Here is a 17412-nt window from a genome sequence, read left to right on the forward strand (position 1 = left end):
CCCACCACCACCCAGCAGGCTCCTCTCAGCACAGCACATTCAACCGTGCGCGTGCGCGTGCGCACTTGACTCAACCCGCCTCCCCCGCCCCTGGGACTAAAGCAAGCACGTGACCCGTTCCACCTCCTCGTCCTTTGTTTGTTTAGCTCCGGAACGCCCGGCGGCGGCGGGTGTAGGAGGAGACTAGAGCTAGATCTCGCGCCGTTATATGACGTCAGTATGCGCCGGTCCGCTCCCCCCGCCCCCTTTGGGAATTATGTAGGATTTTCTCCAGGAGCTCGCGTTCTATCGGTGGAACGCTGGCGATTGATGTGTCGCGCGCCCCCACCATCCCCGGAGCGCTGCAGCCGCGGGCCCCAAGCTGCGTTCTCAGGCGTCTGCACTAGGGGCTGGTTGGCCCTGCGGCTTCTCCTGGGGTCTGATCAGCCCGGCTCCTCCGGCTGCCGCGGCAGGTGATTGCCCAGGTGGCTTGCCCTGCCGCCTGCCCGGTTGCAGAAGCAGCAGGAGGGTCTGTAGTGCGTGGTTGCGCAGCCTACTCGTCCGTCTGGGATCTTGGTTAGGGCAGTTCGGTGTGTTATAATTGGCTTCCTTTGGCTGCTGTGCATGGGCCTGCGTGAGTCCTGCCAGCCTTTGTTTTCGTGGTGGTGAGAGGAGGGGAGCATGGCAGCCTCTGGGTCGGAAAAAAGCAACAAGAAGAAAACAGAGAAGAAACTTGCAGCCCGAGAAGAAGCTAAACTGCTGGCGAGCTTTATGGGAGTCATGAATACCATGCGAAAACAGGTAGGGCAGGAGATACAGCTGAAGGAGAAGAACGTCCTGTGTTCTTTCGCTGTTCGTGGTGAAATCTGCCCTGTAGGATCCAATATCCAGTGTCTAGTAGCCAACATCATCACCTCCCAGTCTTAGTAAACTGATCTACATCAACCTCAAGTTTCCCAGTAATCGTAGTTAGAACATGTCATCATTAGTCCTGTCCTTTGTGTTTGGATGTGTGTGTGGGCTTCCACTGACTTCACTGCCTAGATTTGAGTATGCACTGGAAACTGTAACCAAGTAAGCTACACAAGGTCTGAATTATTGTTCCCATTTTACAGGCACCAAGCATGTAAGTAATTTTCCCACGGGCACACATCCGGTCAGATGTTGATCCCAGGAATCTTGCTATCTCACTTGTATTCACTAGACAATTCAAGTTTGTTTGCTCTTTCATAGATGTCTCCCTATCTATAGGGTGGTTGCTTAAGACAACTTTCAGTGTTATTGTGTAAAACCAACATCTGCTCTTAAGTATTTTAATGGGGGTAATCCACCAATTCAGAGTTTGAGTCCAGCCAAAACTAGTTTCTCAACTAGGCTTCAGTATCCTTTATTAAATGAATATATGCATATTGAATAATCTAGAGATCTGGTGGAGCTTCTAAAAAATGTTTAGGGATGGACAGAACCCCTTTCTATTTAATCCTTGCACATATTGGATTTTGAGAGGAAGATGTCACAAAATGAATTTGTATGAAATACAAGCAATAAGTAGTCTCAGCACCCAGCATGCTTTGGGCATTGTAAAAATAATAAATAACTGCAGACATACTTGTGTGCTGTGGCACAGTGAACATCTTCCTGTATTGAAAGTTCAGTTATTGTTATGCAAGTGTTCGTTGCTAATACAAAAACAGGAAGAGTTACTGCAGTGGATCAACTTTATTATCTGAGGGCTTCTCTGCACTAAGCCAAAAAATCAAGTTTGAGTAGAGGGCTGAGTTATTTCAGGTTGAAACTGTACTAATACACAACCCTTTTTCAGAGGCTGTTGGAATTAGGGTGACCAGACAGCAAGTTTGAAAAATCGGGTCAGGAGTGGGGGGTAATAGGTGCCTATATAAGAAAAAGCTCCAAATATCAGGACTGTCCCTATAAAATCGGGACATCTGGTCACCCTAGTTGGAATTGAGGTGGGCATGCATAGTCAAGTTTTTTTGCTTGGTGTAGGTGGAATGGGTGTTGGGTGTTTTTTAGTATGTATTCTCCCAATGTGGATCCCAAACTAAATATGCCTCCTGTCAACTGAATCAGTTGAGATTCTGTTAGAATTCTAGGCAGCACCCCTGCAAAATGTTGTTTTTTGTTCTACATGGCTGGTATATCTGACTGCTTACCTAAGAAGCCCATGCTCATGTTTATAGCCTGGTAGGTAGGGCTGGCCCACAACATTTTGACACCTGAGCTCAACTGATGCCCCCATGCCCCCTCGCTTGGGCCAAAACTTTGAAAGGTCTCAAATCTGCCTTCTTCCTGTTCTATTCCTCTCATAGTACTGCTCTGCTACCTGCCCCAATAAAGGAGAACTAACAACTTAAAATGCCTTGTTCAAAAATTTTAAGTAACACTTAACTTTCAAATGCCTGAACAGCAAATGTAACTTTTCTTGTCTGCATGGTAAACGTTGGCATTTTTATCTGTTTGAATAATCAAAGTGGTGCTTTCCGTGCCTTCTTGGTTGCAAAGATTTGAACTGCTTCCTGAAGGTCCACAGTCTGGGCCAGCTCATGCTCTATTGAGATGGTTGCAAGGCTGACCAGCCTCTCCTGTGTCATTGTGGAGTGTAGATGTGTTTTTATTAACTTCAGCTTGGAGAAGCTGCGTTTTCCACTGGCAACTGTTACAGGAAGTGTTAAAAGTATGCGCAGAGCAACAAAAGCATTTGGAAAGAGGGTGCTCATCTTATTTGTGCACATATGTTCCAGAACAGCCTTTGGAGTTGATCCTGCTGAAAAATATCTTGAAAGGGTATTCAGTTCATCACCTAAATCACTCGCATCAATATCGGTCATGTCATCATATGTCAACACTGTCTCTAGCATAGGCGGCAGGTTTGTATAATTTTTGGTGGGGCCCAAAATGGTGGGGCCCCCCCACTCCCGCCCTGTAAGCCGATATAAAATGAAGCTACAACGCGTCAGTGCCACAAGATTACAAGGGTCAATTAAAAGTGGAAAGTCAGAAGCAGCACTTGCCTACTTCAATATACAGTATTATATTTTGTTGCACCTGTTGTGATGAAGTGGGAATGTTCTTAATATTTTTCTGAATACTGTGTGGATGCCTCAGTTTCCCCTGCAAGATGCCAACTGAAGGTGTTGGGGACAAAGAGATCAGGTGGCCTCCTTGTCCGGAAGAGACACAGAGGCCAGAGGAGGGAATGTCAGTTTGGAGCTGGCTGGGGAAATGGGGAGAGACCCAGAACTTGGTTCTGGGCTCCCCACCCCCCAAGATGGACCTGACAGAGGGGTTCTGTTTTCTGTACCAACAAGCTCTGTTTAAACTGTGTTCCCGTCATCTAATAAACCTTCTGTTTTACTGTCTGGCTGAGAGTCACATCTGACTGCGGAGTTGGGGTGCAGGGCCCTCTGGTTGCCCCAGGACCAGCCTGGGCAGACTCGCTGTGGAAAGTGCATGACGTGGAAGGGCATGCTGAATGCTCCGAGGTCAGACCCAGGAAGGTGTAAGCTTCTTGCCCTGGAGACACTATGCTCCAAGAGAGGAGGCTCCCCCAGAGTCCTGACTGGCTTTGTATGGAGTTGTTCCAAAGCATCACAGCATCCCCTTCCACACCGTGCACTTCCCAGAAGTCTGCACAGGCACTGACACTCCCTCCTCCGGCCTTTGTCTCTTTTCCAGGCATTAGGAGGCCACCCGATCTCTCTGTTCTCCAACACCTTCAGTTGGTACCTTGCAGGGGAAACTGATTTGGGAGAAATGAAGTAAAAGCTGCCCAAACCGAGCTTGAGCACTCTGAATTTTGAGGTGTTCAAATCCGGAAGGCAGGTGCTAGGGGTGGGAGAGGGCTGTGGGCTCCATGGGGGAGCATGGCAGCAACTGTCTGGAGCTGCACGGAGCCAGACACGCTGGTCTGAGTGGCACAGTAAGCGGTTTGGGGGTTGGAGAAGAGGTAGGGAGTTCCGGGGGGCAGTCAAGGGACAAGGAGCGGGGGGGTTGGATGGGGCAGAGGTTCGACGGGGCAGTCAGGGGACAGGCAGCAATTGGATAGGCATGGGAGTCCAGGAGGTTTATCAGGGGACAGGTAGGGGGTGCGGTCCTGGGGAAGTTGGGTGGGGTCTTAGGAGGGAGCAGTTGGGGACAAGGAGAAGGGAGGTTTAGATAGGGGCTGAGGTCCCAAGGGGCAGTTAGGGGCAGGGGTCTCGGGAGGGGGTAATCGGGGAACAAGGACCAGTGGTGCTTAGATAGGGGGTGGAGGTCCTGGGGGGCAGTTGGGGCAGGGTCTGGGGAGGGGGCAATCAGTGGCCAGGGGCTGGGATTCAAAGGGCTCTGGGCTGCTGGCAGCCGCGGGGATCCCAGAGCCCTTTAAATCCCAGCCCCGGCTGGAAGTCAGAGGGCTCTGGGCTGCCTGCAACCGCGGGGAGCCCAGAGCCTTTTAAATCCCAGCCGCGGCTGGGAATCAGAGGGCTCTGGGCTGCCTGCAACCGCGGGGAGCCCAGAGCCCTTTAAATCCCAGCCGCGGCGGGGAGTCAGAGGGCTCTGGGCTGCCTGCTGCGGCGGGGAGCCCAGAGCCCTTTAAATCTCAGCCGCTGCTGGGATTTAAAGGGCTCTGGGCTACCTGCAACCGCGGGGAGCTCAGAGCCTTTTAAATCCCAGCTGCGGACGGGAATCAGAGGGCTCTGGGCTGCCCACTGCGGCGGGGAGCCCAGAGCCCTCTGATTCCCGGCCGCTGCTGGGATTTAAAGGGCTCTGGGCTGTCTGCAACCGCGGGGAGCCCAGAGCCTTTTAAATCCCAGCCGCGGCAGGGAATCAGAGGGCTCTGGGCTGCCCGCTGCGGCGGGGAGCCCAGAGCCTTTTAAATCCCAGCCGCGGCCGGGAATCAGAGGGCTCTGGGCTGCCCGCTGCGGCGGGGAGCCCAAAGCCTTTTAAATCCCAGCCGCGGCAGGGAATCAGAGGGCTCTGGGCTCCCCGCTGCAGCAGGCAGCCCAGAGCCCTCTGACTCCCGGCCGCGGCTGGGATTTAAAGGGCTCTGGGCTGCCGGCAGCGCAGAGCAGGGGAGAAACCTAGCTCCAAATATTGCTGGAGCAGAGCCCCTGTCTGTGAATATTCCTGGGGCTAAAGCCCCAGGAGCCCATATAAGTTGGCGCCCATGGTCTCTAGTGCCCTGCATCGCTGGTGTAGGTCTTCTTCAGGTATAGTGAGGAGTTTTGGAATATCATAGAACATCTCAAATATACTGCTGCGTTCCTTGAACTGCATGAAACATTCTTCAACTGACTGTATTGCACAATCTAGCACCTGGTTCAAGAATTCAATTTTGAATTGTTGTTTGGGGTCACTTATGGGATTATCCCGTGCCTCGTAATCAAAATGTCGTCTTCTTCGGCAACTCTTGTATTCTTGAATGAGTGGGGAAAATAGCTTCAGTGTGAAGTTCCTCTGCCAATTTCTGTGCACTCTTCAGAATATTTTGAAATCCCTCATCTGACTGGTAAGATTGTAGGTATGACTTTGTTTTGTCCATTTGTTCCATTGCTCTAGATATATCAAAGTCAACACCTTGGAGTTTCTTGCTTACAACATTTATTTCAAACTGTATATCATGCCACAACACTAAGCCACACAGAAATTTGAAGTTATGCATGTTTCTGGTGATTCCATTTCCCTCTGCCACTGTTCTCCCACGAACAGTTCCTGTCGTAGCATTAACCTCTATAATGGCAACTATGGCCTCATCTCTCTTCCCAATTTGGTGTTTGATAGGCTTTATCACCTCCACTCGACTTTCCCATCGTGTGGGACTCAGTGGTTTCAGTGTCAGAGAGGATGTTCCCAGATGTTGCTTCAAAATTTGCCATCGATGAGTTGATGCAGAGAAAAATACATAGATGCTTTGAATTACATTAAAAAATTCAACAGCCTCACTAGAAGCTGATACTGCATCACTCACCACCAAGTTCAATGAATGAGAACTGCATGGGACAAAAAAAGCTCAAGGGTTTGGACTCCTTTGTTCTTTCCTCTCATGTAGGCACCGTTATCGTAGCCTGACCTCTCATGTCAGCTATCGCAATTCCTGTATCTTCCAGCTTTTTAAGAAGCACATTTGTCATATCAGCTCCTGTAGTATCATCTATGTCAATAAATTCTAGAAAATGCTCTCTGACAGTCACCATTGCAGGGACATTTTCACTAGGTTCTGTTGTTGTTACAAAATGCACAATTAAAGTGATTTGTTCCATATGGCTGATGTCAAGTGTGAAGTCCAGAATAACAGAGTAATATCTTGCTGACTTCAGATCTGCCACAATCTTCTGTTTGACTTTTGTTGCCAGTAATTGTATGATCTTATTTTGAATTGTTTTTCCAAGGTAGTGGTGCATGTACATTTCTTGGGTGGTGACTCTTCTTAGATGCTCCTAAGGATTCAAGTGCCTTTGAGGCACTGCCAACTCTGTTTAAAACAACCAACCAACTCCACAAAAGCAAACTTAATTCTAGGATTCAAGTGCCTTTGAGGTTGTGGATGGGAAGCCAAAACCACAGCTGACTCAACAACCAGAGGTAGCGTGGTGACTGGAACTGGGGAATGAACAGCCCTTTGTACTAGGTGTTGTGCAATACTATGTTTACTAATAGAAAGTAAATACTCCTCCAGCATGAACCTTCCCAAAGGCCCAGTCCAACTCCCACTGATGTATATGGGAGTTGGATCAGGCCCCAGATTCCCAATAACTGACATCAGGCTAGTGAAACAATTTACTTTTGGCCTTCACATCTTTCCCACTGTCCCTTTCCGCTCCCATTGGCCCATCATCTGTGTATTACTGTGGTGGGCCAGAAGTTATGGATTCATGTTGTAGAAGTCAGTTTTTTTCCCCCACACTACTTATACTTGTTTTGTTCCAAATAACCAAAAAAGGAAAGGAGTAAAAGCTTGCTTAAATGGAGGCTGTATACTGAGCTCTGGTACTCAGTGCAAATTGAATTAATACGTTCAGCAAACTAGTCCTGTTTCATAGGCAGACTAAAAGTATTGTATCTGGTTGTCCACATGTATGCTTTTGTTTGTTCTCATTTGGATAAACCATTTTTCAGTGCACCTTCACGTCCATAATTCAGAGGATGTGCTTTTCAGTTTTGATAAAGTAGTACTGGTGGAGAACATCCGGTATTAAGGTGTTTTTTATTGTTTATGTAGAGTGCCATTCACTCACAGCACCAATTTGAGGCCACTGAATGGTGCTATCCCTTGTTTGTAAGCAATTTGAGGCAGGGAACATCTTCTCAATACATGTACATACAGTGCCTAGCACTATGAAGTCCCAATTCTTGATTGAGGCCTCTAGATGCTGCCACAACACACAAAAATAATGTATTGGCATATGGGTGCATGGTGCTTTATTATAGCAGAGCACCAGCACCACTGTAGTTATGATTGAACATCACTTTCAGGTCTAAGGCTGACTCAAAGTGTGTTAAAATCTGCATGGTTACTCAGATTATCTTGAAATTTTCAGTGACACACGAGGGTGCCGGATAATGTTAGTAGACCAAATTAGAGGTCATCTGAGCAAAGCGTTCCTTAGATGTATTTTTTGGAGGGGGGTGCTATATTTTACAAAATCTAAGCTTCTGGGTTTTGCCCATGCTTAGGGCTCAGACTGTGGCTCTTGTCCTCCCCTCAGACTGATCTCAAGCACTTGGAATTTAGTTCAGCTTGTGCAAGCTACTCAGTGCCCCTTTGGAGGTTTATGCTGTAGAACAGTGGTTTCTAAATTGGTGTCCCTGTATCCCTGAGGGTCCACCGTGGTTTATGCAGGGATCTGTCCCTTGAACCAGGGCTGGAACATGCTGGAGGACACCATTTTGTTCTCAAAATAGTATCTTTGGGGGGTGGGAGGGAAGGGAGTTTGGGAACTACTGCTGTAGAAGGTATTCAGGGTTAAGTTAGGAAAGTAGGTGGAGCCAAAGAAAATGAAATGCACGTGTGCAGCAAGACTAAGGGCTAGTCTACACTGGCAATGCTAAAGCATGGCAGTGCTTTAATGTGGCTTGTGTGGTTGCAGCACAGCGCTGGGAGAGAGCTCTTCCAGCACTCTAAAAAAAAACCCACCTCCATGAGGGGCGTAGCAAGAAAGTTGCAGCGCTGTAAATTGCCAGTGTAGACAAGCCCTAGGGCTCTGTTGAAATGAGGATTTGCACTGTATTTTCACAATAATTTGATGGCTCAAGGGAAATGCTGTGGCCGTTGAACCTGAGCTGCACTGTAAATTCAAACCCTATCCCTGGCAGAAGTCTGTAGGCATGTTGCCACTGTCTGCCTCTCTCAAGGGGGCTTATATATTTGGGGGAAATAAGCCCTGAGTAGTACAGCTAATTTAAAAGGGGGTCTAACTTTTCTGGGAAGTTTCTCTCGCTGCCCTTCCACATATGAGCTGGCAACTGGGGGACCCTATCTCTCTGTGGGGGTCTAAGCCCCATCTCCCAGTGCCCTCTGAGTGGGGAGTTGAAAACAGGCATGTTTGGAGCATGCACCAGGCACAAAGTGCTGAGATTGGGGGTGAGAATGGGCTTGCTCCCTTCATAGCACAGGCTCATGAGCACTGACACTGGGGAGGGGGGGTGAGAATACCTACTGTGATGAATGGAGCAATTCACGCCTCTCAGAGCTGTTGTTTCAGGCAGTATTCATCTCCATGATGTGCTGTCCTTCTGCTGAGAACCTCTCATTGAACAAATGGACCACGTAGCTTTTTATTTCCACTCCAAGTTTTACTAATTTAGATAATTTTATTTCTGCATTTCCCTTGCTTCAGCTAATGGTGGCAGGGCAATGTTCTTAATGCTATATTCAGTACACAGAGTAGAACAGCTCAAAATTTATCAAATGTATGGTCTGTAAAGTAAACTCTTACGCATGCAATTGTAGTTAGTCAAGTGATTAACCCAAAGGACTCCATGAAGCTACTCACATGAGTGAAGCTACCTGCTTAAGAATTTGAAAGATTAGAACCTTGAGTTGTAACTATTGTCTGATGCTCTAGAACAGAGGCGCCGACTTCCTCTCTTTCCCATAGGTGCTTGCCCCCGGCCTTGCCCCCACTCCACCCCTTGCATGAGGCCCCACCCCTTCCCACGCCCATTTCAACCCCTTCCCCAAAGTCCTCACCCCAACTCTGCCCCCTCCCTGTCCCTATTCCAACTCCTTCCCCAAATCCCTGCCCTGGCCCCACCTCCTCCCCTGAGCGTGCCATGTTCCTGCTCCTCCTCCTTCCTCCTGGAGCGTGCTAACAGCGGGCTGGGAGATAGATGGAGGAGCGAGGATGCAGCGTGCTCAGGGGAGGAAGAAGAGGTGGAGCACGGGGAGCTTGGCTGCCAGTGGGTGCAGAGCACCCACTAATTTTTCCCTGTGGGTGCTCTAGCCCTGGAGCACCCACGGAGTCGGCGCCTGTGCTCTAGAACCATTGGGTGGGAATGAATGAGTGTGGAAATATTTCTCATCCCATAAAACTACCAATTTTAATTAAAAGGAGACATTAGGAGACAGGATTAGGAGGCTCCAAATATGGACATCTTAAATTGCTCTAACAATGTTTGTGTTCACGCACCCCCTCCATCTCTTGGGTGGAGGGGGACAGGTGGAGGTGAAGGAAAGCATTTTAAGAGGAAACAATTAATGACCATCTTTGAGTGAAAAATCTGACTAAGAAATAAGACTTGTTTGTATAGAAGTCCCACCTCTAGGTAAATTTCAAATGGCAGGATGCTTATTTTTCATAACAAAGCAGGGAGGGGTAGTTCACAACAGGTCATGTTTCCCAAGTGTTGTGCAAAAGTGTTGGCCGCTTTTAATATCGTCACTAAAAATCTTGGCTTTGGTCCCTGCTTGGACCCTACCATCTGAATTAAATGCAGAATATTACAGTTGTGTTTGTCATAAGTCAGACAGTATTTCTATTTAAGCCAAATGTGTTAGGAATTTCTAATTCATCTGTAAAAGAACTTGCTCTGAAGCTTTGCCTACAAGGCCTTGGGTTTGGAGCAACTTTTTTTAAGACCAAATTTGGTCGTTATTGCTTAAGTATTTTAAGCTACAGATGTGCAAAGGGACCTTTTTCTGGTGTACACTTGTCAAAAAAAAAACAGTTGTTTGAGTAACATCTGCATTATTTTTATGAATTTGTTATTGTAGCTGTAGGAGCTTCTGATCTGTGTTATTTCCTGAGTGAACCAAAAACTACTAAAAGAGCATTTAGGGATCTGACTGAAACTCAAATAATCGGTTATTTAAACTATCATTCTGTTTTCCCTATCTAGTTCTGACTATGCACACTTCCTTCCCATTATATTAATGGGTTGTTTTGGTTTAACTTTTTTGAAATAAGGGAACTTCATGTACCTCAGAATGAAGTTCTAATGCTAGACAGCAATATTAGTGAATTCAATAAGAACCTGATGCTGTATGTCCTCGGGTCCAATTGAAGTCTGACACAAGTCCGTGTTCATGTTCTTAAATCAGAGGGGTAGCCGTGTTAGTTTGGATCTGTAAAAGCAGCAAAGAGTCCTATGGCACCTTACAGACTAACAGACATATTGGAGCATGAGCTTTTCATGGGTGCTCCAAAACGTCTGTTAGTCTATAAGGTGCCACAGGACTCTTTGCTGCGTTTACATGTTCTTAAAGTCAGTCTTAAAGGGATGCCAACTTTAATTCTATTCATTTATATATATTCCACCCACACACACTATTCTTGTTCCAACAACTTTTCTAGTTTTATAGGTGCTTTCTCTTCCCATCACTGTGTGAAAGATCACACAAATGGGAAAAACTGTCTGACTAGACATTGCGTTGTCAAAATATACCAGGTAACCAAACTGAGTAAACAGAAAATTCTCAGAACAGTGATCTTACATGTTACTTAGACAATAGCAGGTAAAAAAAACATTTCTTTGTGGGAACTTTTAAACTGACAACTGTCCCTTTAACTTGCGTATTTTTGAGTTGATGCTTGGGTGATCTATTTGTCTCCAATATAAAGGTGCATTATTGTCTTGCTAAACAGGGTAAACCAAGATTGATATGTAAGCCTTAACTTTGATCGTCCCTTCACCTTTGTTTGGCATATCTAAACTACTAATTGTTCTTATGTTTTTTACTTTACTATTATGTGATGAGCCTGCTAGCCGGAGAGTAGAGAAAGCAATGGATTTCTGAAAACCTCTTTTAAGATAATATTCTTGTGTGTATTTCTCACAAAGTTGATCTTTACTTTTTTATTAGAAAACTCTCTGTGATGTCGTTCTCATGGTACAGGAAAGAAAGATCCCAGCTCATCGTGTTGTGCTTGCTTCAGCCAGTCACTTTTTTAACTTGATGTTTACTAGTAAGTCTTCTCAAAATTCGCTTATTTTAATATTTGTAATATTTAAAATAAAAAGTTAACAACTTTTTGCCATGGGTCTCTGAAGAAGGTAATAGAGACTGGCTCTTAAACAGTCGGAGGGAAAGCTCTTGTACTTTCCTCTCTCCTTAATTTCGCTCCTTCCCTCATGCAGCGCTGCTTTTTACCCTTTTTATCTCCTCTTGTTAAAATCAGTGGGGCTACTCATGTGATTAAGTATCTTCCTGTGGAACTCCTTGCCAGAGGATATTGTGAAGAAGGCCAAAACTATAACAGGGTTCAAAAAAGAGCTAGGTAAGTTCATGGAGGATAGTGGCCAATGGCCGGTGCCCCAGAGGGCATGAACAGAACAGGTAATCATCAAGTGATCCATCCCCTGTCATCCATTCCCAGCTTCTGGCAAAGAGAGGCCAGGGACACCATCCCTACCCATCCTGCCTAATAGCCATTGATGGACCTATGCTTCATAAATTTATCTAGTTCTTTTTTGAACCCTGTTATAATCTTGTCTTTCACAACATCCTCTGGCAAAATTTCACAGGTTGACTGTGCGTTGTGTGAAGAAATACTTCCTTTTGTTTGTTTTAAACCTGCTACCTATTAATTTCATTTGGTCACCCCTAGTTCTTGTGTTATGAGAAGGAGTAAATAAGCCTTCCTTATTTATTTTCTCTACATAGTCATGATTTTATAGACCTCTATCATATCCTCCCCCACTTGTCTCTTTTCCAAGCTGAAAAGTTCCAGTCTTATTAATCACTCCTCATACAGAAGCTGTTCCATACCCCAATCATTTCTGTAAAATTTCAGAGCCTGCAAGTCCACTCAGTCCTACTTCTTGTTTAGCCAATCACTCAGACAAACAAGTTTGTTTACATTTGCAGGAGATAATGCTTGCCCGCTTCTTGTTTACAATGTCACCTGAAAGTGAGGGCAAGCATTCTCGTGGCACTGTTGTAGCTGGCGTCGGAAGGTATTTATGAGCCAAATGTGCTAAAGATTCCTATGTTGCTTCATGCTTCAACCACCATTCCGAGGGCATGCGTCCATGCTGATGACACATTCTGCTCGATAACAATCCAAAGCAGTGTGGACTGAGGCATATTCGTTTTCATCATCTGAGTCAGATGCCATCAGCAGAAGGTTGATTTTTCTTTTTTGGTGGTTCAGATTCTGTAGTTTCTGAATTGCAGCATTGCTCTTTTCAGACTTCTGAAAGCATGCTCCACACCTCGTCCCTCTCAGATTTTGGAAGGCACTTCAGATTCTTAAACCTTGAGTAAAGGGCTGTAGCTATCTTTAGAAACCTCACATTGGTTCCTTCTTTGTGTTTGTGAAATCTGCAGTGAAAGTGTTCTTAAAATGAACAACATGTGCTGGGTCATAATCTGAGACTGCTATAACATGAAATACATGGCAGAATGTGGGTAAACAGAGCAGGGGACATACAGTTCTCTCCCAAGGAGCTCAGTCACAAATTTAATTAACACATTTTTTTTTTTAACGAGCGTCATCAGCATGGAAGTATGTCCTCTGGAATGGTGGCGGAAGCATGAAGGGGCATATGAATCTTTAGCGCATTTGGCTCGTAAATATCCTGCAATGCCAGCTACAAAAGTGCCATGCAAATGCCTGGTCTCACTTTCAGGTGACATTGTAAATAAGAAGAGGGCAGCATTATCTCCTGTAAATGTAAACAAGCTTGTTTGTTTTAGGGATTGGCTGAACAAGAAGTTGGACTGAGTGGACTTGTAGGCGCTGAAGTTTTACATTGTTTTGTTTTTGAGTGCAGTTATGTAACAATAACAAAAATCTACATTTGTAAGTTGCACTTTCACGGCAAAGAGATTGCACTACAGTACTTGTATGAGGTGAATTGAAAAATACTATTTGTTTTGTTTATCATTTATACAGTGTAAATATTTGTAATAAAAATAATACTTTGATTTCCATTACAACACAGATTACCCTATAGATATGAAAATGTAGAAAAACATCCAAAATATTGAATAAATTTCAATTGGTAGTCTATTGTTTGCCAGTGTAATTAAAACTGTGATTAATTACGATTAATTTATTTTGAGTTAATCGTGTGACTTAATTGCGATTAATCAACAGCCCAGGTTCTTATGTTCTTAAATGTGAGTAGAACTTACAAAAGTGAAGTTATTATTGGAATATTAATAATAAACTTTTATATTATGGTAAAGTATAAATTAATTTTGTTTCTATTTAAATAGTTCCTATGTGTGAATATTTAGGTTCTGGGAATGCTGGTTTCGTTTTGTTTTTGTTTTAAGGTCTTCCCCGTGGCATAGTTGCTTTACTGCTGATTTTTGTGATTGGTGGAAAAATAACTGCTCAGAGAATGATGTAGTTCTATTGTTACTTTTCACTGCAGCAAATATGCTTGAATCAAAGTCCTTTGAAGTGGAACTAAAAGATGCAGAGCCTGACATTATTGAACAGCTTGTGGAGTTTGCTTATACTGCGAGGTAGCTTGTTGTTTAAAAATGTGTCATTTTTGCCAGAAAGTTTAAAGCTTAGTATACTATTTATAAATGATGAAATCTCAAAGAAAAAAAAGTTGTGTGTAGTCCAGCGACTTGTTACTATTTATGACTCCTTATTTAAAATGTGTTAACCTTGGTAACGTTTTTTTTCTCTGTACCATAGTCATTCAAATAGTTATTCCAACTAAAAGATTAATAATGTATGCCTTGATTCTGAAAACACTTAAGATTGTATCTTAAATGGGGCTACGTGTGTGTACATGTACGCTAGGAGCTAGTGGTATGATTTCCCCTGCACATGTAAACATATTTACACTAGCTCTCATCTGAGCTGTGCCGAGTACAAGCTGAGTCGAGCTAGAGAAGTACATGTACACGTGCATGGAATCACACCCCTAATTCCATGTGTAGACATAGCTTAAGTGTGTGTAGTTAATCTCTAATATGTTCGTGTGATGAGGGCCATAGTGATGTAACTTAATAAAACAGGGTTTCTATTGTTCCAGGTTAGGAACTTTTTTTTAAAAAAAATTGAATATATAATTGGCAAGTTTTTGCTTTTGTTTCTAAATAAATGTTCCCAAATGCTTAAATGTGCTGTTTGCATTGCTACATGGAGTCTCTAAACATCAGTCTGACAGCACCTAAAACTGATTGATATTTGCATCTATGAAAGAGATGCCAAAGGCTCGGATCCCGCAAGTTGCTCTCTGTGGGCAGGGACTTGCATATGCCCCTGTTAACGTCAGTGGAGCTCTACATGGGCACCGGGCACCGGCGTCTGCATATGCAGAATAGCTTGCAGGACTGGGGCAAATGTTTCTAGGAAGATTAGATGGGTAGTTCTGTAAACTTCTTAACAATGTTTCTTTTCTCTTCTGCTTTTAAATAGCACTTCAGTCATCTGGAATGTTTATATTGAGCTTATTTGGGCTAAAAGGGCTGTGGGGTGACACTTGATGAAGAGAGAGTCCTTTCCTTCAATCTGCTCCCACTTGTATAAGGGCTAATTGTACAAATGATTATTGTAAGATCAGGCCCCTACAAATGTCCAGAGGTTAAGAATCATCCTTTAAAATTAAGGACCAGTTGTTCCAACTTATCTTTATTTGCTTATTATTATGTAAGTTGTTGTATTAGGGGAGGGCAGGAAAGGACCCAAAGAAAGAATACATCTCACCCTTAAATGTAAGGTAAAGCTGGCTGGGAAAGAGTGGGGAAATAATTTTGCAGATGTTTTTGTGTAACTTTGTTGAAATGTTTCAAACACTAGTAGCTTAGTAGTTTGTGGTGCTCATTTTGTACTAAATGTGTTTTGCAGAATTTCCGTTAATAGCAATAACGTCCAGTCTTTACTAGATGCAGCAAACCAGTATCAAATAGAACCTGTGAAAAAAATGTGTGTGGATTTTTTGAAAGAGCAAGTGGATGCTTCAAACTGTCTTGGTAAGAGATTATTTTAACACAAATGCACCATTTTAAAGGTATTTGAAAAATGCCAATTAATGTTTGGAGCTGGGTGTTTTTCTTTTAAAAAGACAACAGAATTTGCACAAATCAGGTATATATCATTCAATATGTCATAAACTTTTGAGACTTTACTTGGAAACTTATGAACTGTATAATATTACTAAAAACTTATCTCACCCAGATCAACTCAAGTTTCAGAGCAGCTTCTACAAACAATATTTCTTATAAGAGGTTCAGTGGATTTAAGTATAGGATCCTGTTTAACAGAAATGAAGATGATAGTGTCATGTTCTTGACACTTTTTAAGGAACTGATGTCATTTTCATTGTAAACTGAGGTCCCAATTCTACAACTAGCTCTGCCTGTGAAGAGACCCATTAACCTGATCCAATTATGGGCTTGCACAGGATTGGGAACCAAAAGTGGAATAGCATTATATTGTGATAGAAGTATTTTGTTCCCTCCTTTCCACTGAGATAGATCCATAATTGGTGTTTGCCTCCAGTTTCAGAAGAAGAGAAGCATTTAGTTCTTTCAGCTTGAGTTGCAGATGAGTAATGGGTGCTATGGGTAAAACTGTGTGCTATATAAGTAATAAAAATACCATAATTTCAGAGATACTTATTCCATTGGCGTGTATGAAAACTTCTTGCAATAAAAACTTTTTGGGAAAAGTCTAACACCTTTTTATATTTTCCACCTCCCTGTATAGGTATAAGTGTATTAGCAGAATGCCTAGACTGTCCAGAACTGAAGGCCACTGCAGATGACTTTATCCATCAACATTTCACTGAAGTTTACAAGACAGATGAGTTTCTACAGCTTGATGTTAAACGTGTGACACATCTCCTGAACCAGGACACACTGACTGTAAGGGCAGAAGATCAGGTAAGACTCCAGTTTTCTTAGTAAAATGTGTCTTCTACCAGCTAAATACATAAATTGAAAGATTTAAACACCGACTTACAATGTATTACATTTATTATTTCCATAGTGCTTCATAGATCATGGAATCATTTATAAACCCTGACCCAGAAATCTTTCAGTCTAATTCAGGCAAAAACAAATACGGGCAGCATTTCAGGTGTAAGAAGCTGTGTAGTTGTGAGAATGGATTCAAGGAAATAAGGAGGGGATTATGGAAAAAGTTCTGTCTATATAGGTCCATATATGACCTCCATTGCCATCATTAAGGTTAAGATTTTTGTCCCAGGTATTTTTAATAAAAGTCACAGACAGGTTGCAGGCAATAACAAAAATTCACGGAAGTCCACAATCTGTCTGTGACTTCTACTAAAAATACCTGGGAGAGGGGGAAGACTAACACTGGGAGCCCCTCCGGGGGCTGACTGATGGCTGCTGTGGTGGGCTGAAGCTGAAGAAGTCATGGAGATCCGCTGAAGTCATGGAATCCGTGGCCTCTGTGACAGAACTGTATCCTTAGCCAGAGTACATGAGCTGAGTTGGAAGGAGAGTCTATATAACTAGAATGTACAGAGCACTCAAGAAACCTGGAAATGGAGAAAGAAATGGGATTGACTAGACAGAAGATCAAGACAATGCTTGTAGGCAGCTAAAAGGAGCCAGAAGGCCATTCAGTGAAAGGAATTACTGCCTTTGTTGATAGCCCTAAAAGTTGCCTTCACTCCATCCCATTTAGAATGTAGGACTCTGCAGATACTGCTTCTGCATGTTGTTTTCTAGCCAGTCTTTGCAGCTACAGGAAAACTGGAAAAATCAGGTTAAGAGGAAACCATGAGCAACTTCCTGTCACAGTAGCAAACAAAAAGGTGTGTGTGTGTGTGTGTGTGCGCGCGCTAAGATAAAATTGGCATCTTGCTGACTTTAAGGTTTGGCAAGATATACAGGCTCTAAGATTAGTGCAGGTTACTTAATATATCTGCTGCAATAAAGCATTTAAATAAAACTATGTGAATTTGCTTGGCAAAGACTAAACAACGAAGCTTCAGTTTGTATCAAACTCCGTGTGTGGTCTTTTGTTTTTTAAATGTTGGGTGGTAAGAACATGA

At 43.7% G+C, this 17412-nt stretch overlaps 1 protein-coding gene across 1 annotated transcript in view; it reads left to right on the plus strand.

Moving 5' to 3' along the window:
* The first annotated feature begins 209 nt into the window (after positions 1–209).
* Positions 210–17412, plus strand: part of KLHL7 (kelch like family member 7) — a 38679-nt gene continuing 21476 nt past the window's right edge. Inside the window, exons 1-5 of the mRNA XM_039527142.1 lie at positions 210–780; positions 11279–11381; positions 13801–13894; positions 15234–15358; positions 16095–16270. Coding sequence (XP_039383076.1) covers positions 661–780; positions 11279–11381; positions 13801–13894; positions 15234–15358; positions 16095–16270 — 618 coding nt within the window. The 5' untranslated portion in view covers positions 210–660. The remainder of the gene's footprint in view (positions 781–11278; positions 11382–13800; positions 13895–15233; positions 15359–16094; positions 16271–17412) is intronic.

The sequence above is a fragment of the Mauremys reevesii genome, linkage group 2 (assembly GCF_016161935.1).
Source record: "Mauremys reevesii isolate NIE-2019 linkage group 2, ASM1616193v1, whole genome shotgun sequence".
Classification (NCBI taxonomy): domain Eukaryota; kingdom Metazoa; phylum Chordata; order Testudines; family Geoemydidae; genus Mauremys; species Mauremys reevesii.